This window comes from Chiloscyllium plagiosum, chromosome 30 (genome assembly GCF_004010195.1).
Source record: "Chiloscyllium plagiosum isolate BGI_BamShark_2017 chromosome 30, ASM401019v2, whole genome shotgun sequence".
Classification (NCBI taxonomy): domain Eukaryota; kingdom Metazoa; phylum Chordata; class Chondrichthyes; order Orectolobiformes; family Hemiscylliidae; genus Chiloscyllium; species Chiloscyllium plagiosum.
The window spans coordinates 5,828,017-5,835,749 of NC_057739.1; the positions used below are offsets into that span (position 1 = coordinate 5,828,017).

The window sequence follows — 7,733 nt, forward strand, 5'->3', positions numbered from 1 at the left end:
GGGGTGACCTTATAGAGGTTTACAAAATTATGAGGGGCATGGATAGGATAAATAGACAAAGTCTTTTCCCTGGGGTCGGGGAGTCCAGAACTAGAGGGCATAGGTTTAGAGTGAGAGGGGAAAGATATAAAAGAGACCTACGGGGAAACTTTTTCACGCAGAGAGTGGTACGTGTATGGAATGAGCTGCCAGAGGATGTGGTGGAGGCTGGTACAATTGTGACATTTAAGAGGCATTTGGATGGGTATATGAATAGGAAGGGTTTGGAGGGATATGGGCCGGGTGCTGGCAGGTGGGACTAGATTGGGTTGGGATATTTGGTCGGCATGGATGGGTTGGACCGAAGGGTCTGTTTCCTTGCTATACATCTCTATGACTCTATGCCCCTCATGATTTTATAAATCTCTAAGGTCACCCCTCAGCCTCTGACACTCCAGGGAAAAAAGCCCCAGCCTATTCAGCCTCTCCCTGTAGCTCACCCTCCAATTCTGGCAACATCCTTGTAAATGCTGGAAATGTTAATACTATTTGGCCCATTGTACCTCCTCTAAACTCCCTGCCTTTCACTTGAAAGGTGTGCCCCTTTTTATTGATCCTTTGACTGAGGGGAACAGCTCCTTTCATTTCACCCTGTCCATCCCCTTCATAATCTTAGACACTTCTATCAGATCTCCTCTCAAACTTCTCTGTTCCAACGAAAACAACCCGAACATATCCAGCCTCTCGCTGTAGCTGACACAAACAATTAATTTAAGTCAGTCATAACTGTATGACTCAAACTCCCAGTCATGATATACCTCCAAAAAGGGCAAAAGGTACCACAAACAATCCAGAGCTCCCTGGACAATTGAAGAGGTGGAGAGTAAGAAGCAGATAAAGCATGCTAATGTCCGCTGGACAGCGCAGTTGAAATTCTGCCTGAAAATGGAAGGTTCAAAGGGAAACTGAAGCAGCAAATAAGGGAGGGAAAGAAAAGAAACTGACAGCAAGCTTTAAAGTAAACTTATAAATCTTTCCAGGTATAAAGTTACTGAAAAGGTGATAAAGGTGCAATAGATCTGATTAGGGGCCAAAAAGGGGATTTATTCATGGAGACAAAGAACATGACTCTTACTAAATAAATACTTTGTACCAAGGAAGATGCTGCTGCCCAGGTCATGGTAAAGGGGAAAGTCATTCAGATGCTTGAAGGGTTAATAGAACATAGAACATTACAGCGCAGTACAGGCCCTCCGGCCCTCGATGTTGAGTTGACCTGTCATTCCAATCTGAAACCCATCTAACCTACACTATTCCATGTACATCCATATGCTTGTCCAATGACGACTTAAATGTACTTAAAGTTGGCGAATCCATTACCATTGCAGGCAAAGCATTCCATACCCTTAACTACTCTGAGTAAAGAAACTACCTCTGTCATCTGTCCTATATTTATCACCCTTCAATTTAAAGCTATGTCCCCTTGTGCTCACCGTCACCATACTTGGAAAAAGGCTCTCCCTGTCCACCCTATCTAACCCTCTGATTATCTTGTATGTCTCTATTAAGTCACCTCTCAACCTTCTTCTAACGAAAACAGCCTGAAGTCCCTCAGCCTTTCCTCGTAACACCTTCCCTCCATACCAGGTAACACCCTAGTAAATCTCCTCTGCACCCTTTCCAAAGCTTCCACACCCTTCTTATAATGCGGTGACCAGAACTGTACACAATACTCCAAGTGCGGCCGCACCAGAGTTTTGTACCGCTGTCGCATAACCTCATGGTTCCGGAACTCAATCCCTCTATTAATAAAGGCCAAAACACTGTATGCCTTCTTAACAACCCTGTCAATCTGGGTGGCAACTTTCAAGGATCTGTGTACCTGGACACCGAGATCTCTCTGCTCATCTACACTACCAAGAATCTTACCATTAGCCCAGTACTTTGCATTCCGGTTACTCCGACAAAAGTGAATCACCTCACATTTGTCTGCATTAAACTCCGTTTGCCACCTCTCAACCCAGCTCTGCAGCTTATCTATGTCTCTCTGTAGCCTACAACATCCTTCGTCACTATCCACAACTCCACCGACCTTAGTGTCATCTGCAAATTTACTAACCCACCCTTCTATGCATTCATCCAGGTCGTTTATAAAAATGACGAATAGCAGTGGACCCAACACTGACGCTTGCGATACACCACTGGTAACTGGACTCCAAGATGAACATTTCCCATCAACCACCACCCTGTCTTATTTCAGCAAGCCAATTACTGATCCAAACTGCTATATCTCCCACAATCCCATTCTTCCACATTTTGTACAATAGCCTACTGTGGGGAACCTTATCGAACGCCTTGCTGAAATCTGTATACACCACATCAACCGGTTTACTCTCATCTACCTGTTCGATCACCTTCTCAAAGAACTCAATAATGTTTGTGAGGCACGACCTATCCTTCACAAAACCGTGCTAGCTATCCCTAATCAATTTATTCTTTTCTCGATGATTATAAATCCTATCTCTTATAACCTTTTCCAACACTTTGCCAACAACTGAAGCAAGGCTCACTGGTCTATAATTACCTGGGTTGTCTCTACTCCCCTTAACCACATTTGTTATCCTCCGGTCTTCTGGCACTATTCCTGTAGACAATGACGATTTAAAGATCAATGCCAAAGGCTCAGCAATCTCCTCCCTGGTTAAATTGATAAGGACGAAGTACTGAATGTGCTTAATGTTGATAAGGCATCATGACTAGATGGGATGCAGCCAAGGATACTGAAGGAAAAGAAGAGTGGATATTGCAGAGACATTGGTTATAAATTTTCAGTCTTCCTTGGACCCGGGATGGTGCCACATAACTGGAGAATTGCAACTGTCACACTCTTGTTTAAAAAGAGGATGTAAAGAGGAGTCCAGCAACCCACAGCCAGTTCCACTCTCATGTTGTGGAAACTTCTGGAAACAAGACTTCAGCTCAAAATTAGTAGTCACTTGGGGCAGATATAGGTTCATAAAAGAAAGCCTACATGGGATTTGTTAAGGACAAATCACGTTGCCCTAGCTTTCTTGATGCACTAACAGAGGGGCTTGTTGAGGATAATGCTATGGTTATGGTGTATATGGACTCCCAAAAGGCATTTGATAAAGTGCTGCACAACAGTCTTGTAATCAACAATATAGCTAATAAAAGGGTCAGTAGCAATACAGACACAAAATTGGCTATGTGATAAGAGACAAGACGTACTGGGAAATGGATGCTTTTCAGGCTAGAGGAAGGTTTGTAGTGAAGTTCCCAGGATTTGGTGTTGACCCCTTTGCTTTTCCTGATGTACACTAATGATTTTTATTTTTATTCATTAATGTCTCGGCCATCATTTATTGTCCATCCCTAATTGCCTAGACAGCAGTTAAGAGTCAACGATATTGCTGCGGGTCTGGAGTCAAATGTAGGCCAGACCAGGTAAGGACAGCAGATTTCCTTCCCTAAAGGTCATTAGTTTTGACGCGTTTTTGACTTACATGATCGCCATTAGACTAACCGTTTTTAATTCCAGATGTTCTTATTGAAATCAAATGTCACCATCTGCCATGGTGTGAATTGAACCCCAGAACATTAGTCTGGATTACTAGTCTCGGAATATCACCATTACACCTCCCTACTCTAAACTTAGATCTTGGCACACAGGTCGCAGTTTCAAAATTTTCACGAGCTGAAATGTGGAAGCATTGTAAATTGTGAGGAGGATGGGGACAGCTTGCTTGAATGGGTGGAGAGGCAGGAGGTGAAAGTTAATGCAGATAAATGTGAAGTGATTCATTTTGGTAACACGAACATAGAGGCCAGACAAAATAAAGGACACTATTAATTCTAGAGGAAGTGCAGGAACAGAGGGACTGTTGGGTGTATGCAACATTGAAGTTGGTAGGAGGGGATTAAGAGCAGTTAATAAAACATGCAGCAATCTGGACTAAATCTACAGGGGCACAGAGTAAAAATGCAAGAAAGTAACATTAAACCTGCATAAAACATTGGTCAGTTTCCACTGGTTCCAGGCACCATTAGGGATGTAACAGTGTTAGAGAAAGCACGGAGATGATTCACAAGAATGGCTCCAGGATGAAGCATTTCAGTTTTGAAAATAGATTCAAGAAGTTGGGATTGTTTTCCTTGGAGAGTGAGAGTTGAAGATTTGATAGCAATTTCCAATCCTGAGGGATGTGGACATGGAAGATACGGAGAAAATGTTCCGACCGCTGTAAGGATTGAGAACGAGATTTAAGGTAATTGGCAAAACAAGCAATGGAGACTGGAGGAGAAACACTCTCAAGCAGCGAGTGATTAGGATCAGAAATGAGCTGCCCGAGAGTGGTCGAAGCATAGTCAATCAATGCTTTCAAAATGGAATAGAAACAAAGTGTTGGAAATGCTCAGCAGGAGAGAAAGAGAGTTATTGTTTCAGGTTGAGGTGATCTTTCATCAGAACCAATTCTCAACTCAACTCTCTTGTTGCTTCTTATTTGCCACCTTCTCTTTGTACCTTTGAGTCAACAGACAGCATCTGTGGGTATACCCAGGGTGGGGTACTGGGCAAGTCTGACACCAGTAGGCATCTCCTAGAGTGAGTGGAAGCAGTTATCATACCCTCAGCAACGGAGTCAAACCCAGGCCCATCTCTGTGCTCCTTGCCACCTCCAGAAGGCGGGGTACAAATCACCAGGCAGCTTTTGAGTTACTGCAAACCTTGGAAAGAACACGTACGTTGGAGAGGGACAGGCCCAGCTCAGGAGGTACGATAGATGCGAATCTTTTGCTCAATATCCTTCCGGCAGAGGGGACAGGTGGACAACTCAGTTCCACATGTCTGACAGCAACAAACATGACCACATGGCAGGAAAATCATCTGACTCTGACAAAACAAAACAGAGAGAGAGCTTGTTAACACTTGCAATCCAAATGATATTCACAAACAACCCTTTGCCTTTTTAAAGTGTTTCTCCTTTGGCTATTTTCTAATCAGCCTGTTCAGAGATATTTTGGACAACTCTGAAGCTGGTGCGACTTGAAGTTGGGCCTCCTAGCTCAGAGGTGGGGTCACTACCATATGGGAACAGATTGGCCTCAGGAATCACTGGAACAGCTTCTTAACTCAGCCTCTACTTTCTGCGAGAACTGGGGCACAGACAGATGGGAACACCATCACATGCAAGTTCCCCTTCAGTCCATACTCTTTTCTGATTTGGAGATATATTACCATTTCTTCAGTGTTACTTCATAACAGCATTGTACAGCCATAAGCTGCTGTGGTTTAAGACATTGCACCAACTTCAAGGGTTAAGTAATAAACACTGACAATTGCAGTAACTCCCAATACCCAGACAAAAGAAAAACTAACTGGTGTTCAGAAACTGCTGGAACATACACAAATTCTCCACGCCAACTGGAAACCAATCTGTATTGGTACTTAACCGATCTGCAGTCAGTGATGTCCAAATCCATTGTTCCCTCTTTCCCCCATTCGATTATCAAACCTAATCTTACACTAAATGTGGTCAGACATCTCACTGTCCCCTGACCTAGCACTAACACTAAGATCAATAAAACTTTAAAGACTGCAGCTTACAAGAATAGAACAGTAAAAAAGGTTTAGTATCATTGGAGACTAAATGTAGTTTGCCATGCACAGAAAATGATTGCACTGTGATGACTATGAAACTATCCATAGACGGTCAGCTACAACCTACACGGTTCTATAATGCTATCCCATATACAGAGATGACTGTCTCTTGGGATGATCAATTCCCAAACCATGGGCAACATCACACAAGTGTGGATCTCATGAACAGCACAGGGTAGGAGGGAGACGTAGCTGGGAAAGGAACAATCATCCTGCCGTGAGATGTCAGGCAAAGTCCTGGATGCTGTCTATAAACAGAGATATTGGTTCGACCTGTGAGTGAGAGAACTTGGCCTTAACCGGTAAACGGCAGTCCATAAAATTCCTTATCCAGCAGGGTCTGTATCCGGCTCGTCATAGGAGGCAAGATGGAGTCCACCAGAAACATTCATTTCTATTCAACAGCCAAGATCTAATTTACCCAGCTCCCTTGTTTACAGCCAAACAAAGGCTCTTTGAAAAACAGCCTCTGGATTTTTACACTCTCAATAATATGTATTTTTATAGCAGCTTTAATGTTGCAGCCATCCCATATCACTTTGTAGCAGCAATAGCAAATAGAAGTCGACAGGCAGTCTCCCCTGGAGTTAATGGCAGGGAGACAATAGATGTCAACTTTAAGAGGCATCTTAGAGGACCAAAGAGAAGACGAGGTTTAAAAAGCTGGTTTCCAGAGACAGGGAAGGGTGCAGGGGCCAGAGGAGGGTATGGAGATAGGGAGGGGATGTAGGGACAGGAGGATACACAGATAGGGAAGGGTGTAGGGGCCAAAAGGAGAATATGGAGAAAAAGAGGTGTCTAGGGGCTGGAAAGGGTACGCAGATTTGGAGGGGTGTGGGGGCCAGAGGAAGTTACAGAGATAGGGACGGGTGGGTAGGGGTTGGAGAGTAGTGCAGAAATAGGGAGGGGTGTAGGGGCCAGACAGGGTACAGAGATAGGGAGTTGGTTTGGGGCCGGAGATGGTTACAGAGATAGGGAGAGGTGTAGGGGCCAGAGGAGGTTACAGAGTTAGGAGACTGACAGGGTACAGAAGTAGGGAGGCAGTGTAGGGGCCAGAGGAGGTTACACAGATAGGGAGGGGTGTATAGGCTGAAGGAGGGTACAGAGATAGAGAAGAGCAAAGGGAGGGAGTTAAAAATAGCTGAGAACATTTATAACTAGAAGCTGATATAGGTAAGGGATAACACTTAAATAGAACCTGCTGAGCATTAGGATATGGGAAATTCAGTGTTAGCCTCACTCCATCCTCATATCAGTAACCCTCTTCAGCGTGGCCACTTGCTGCAATCTTTGTAACCCCCACGAGCCTGGGCTGTCTTAAACATCCACTCCCTGCCTTTACTACACCAATGACAACTACAATCTCCTCCAACTTTGACCAAGCTTTCAGTGAGATCCCTATTGTCTGCTCCATTGATTATGTCTCCGTTTTATGATATCCTCCTCCTCAGGTCATTTTACTGTGTTGAAGGTACTAATAATACAATCACTGGACACAATGGCCTCCATTATAAGACAACATGAGGTGGGAAGCTATCTATATGAAACACCAAGATTATATCGTTCCGTGTTTGAGCCACTGCCAGCGACCTTACCTCTTGCTCCAGACAGACAACACATTCCAACTGAGCCAGGACCTCCTCAGAGACTGCAGCAGGACTGGAAGGTGTTGCTTTATCCTCCGAGGGAGCACTGGGCTGGCTCTCACCCACATCTGCAGCAGTTTCCTTTGTTGGGACGAGCTCCTGATCTGTACAGGTGAGAAAAGATGCACGAGTTAGCAGGTACAGCACCAGAACCTTCTGTACCAAACCCTGTCTGATCAGCAGCTTAAGTCATTTGGCTCCTAGGGGTGGTCTCATTAGACTCCATCCCTTCCTGTATCAGTCAGACTAGTGCCTTTTGCACTAAAGTCGTGGGACTGTCAAGGATGCATCATTTATGCGGTGTCCAATTCTACCTAGGACAGGTAGATAAAGAGAGAGAGAGAGAGAGAGAAGGTGGGGGTTCAAGAAAGAGACACACACAGAGGGGGGAGGGTGAGGAAGTCGATGGGGTTCGAGAGAGAGTGAGA

General features: G+C 44.5%; 1 protein-coding gene across 5 annotated transcripts in view; it reads right to left on the reverse strand.

Annotated features, from left to right (window-relative positions):
* lrsam1 (leucine rich repeat and sterile alpha motif containing 1) overlaps positions 1-7,733 on the reverse strand; it is a 91,762-nt gene that overhangs the window by 4,337 nt on the left and 79,692 nt on the right. For 4 of the 5 annotated variants that reach the window (XR_006315982.1, XM_043719878.1, XM_043719876.1 and 1 more), the window contains 2 exons: positions 7,255-7,409; positions 4,744-4,891 (listed from right to left, as the gene is read on the reverse strand). Coding sequence is in view for 4 of the 5 variants with exons in the window: in XM_043719878.1 (XP_043575813.1) it covers positions 4,766-4,891; positions 7,255-7,409 (281 nt within the window). In the remaining variant the exon portion in view is untranslated. Of the gene's footprint in view, positions 1-4,725; positions 4,892-7,254; positions 7,410-7,733 lie in introns of all 5 variants that reach the window. The other variant, XM_043719877.1, reaches the window with a different exon arrangement.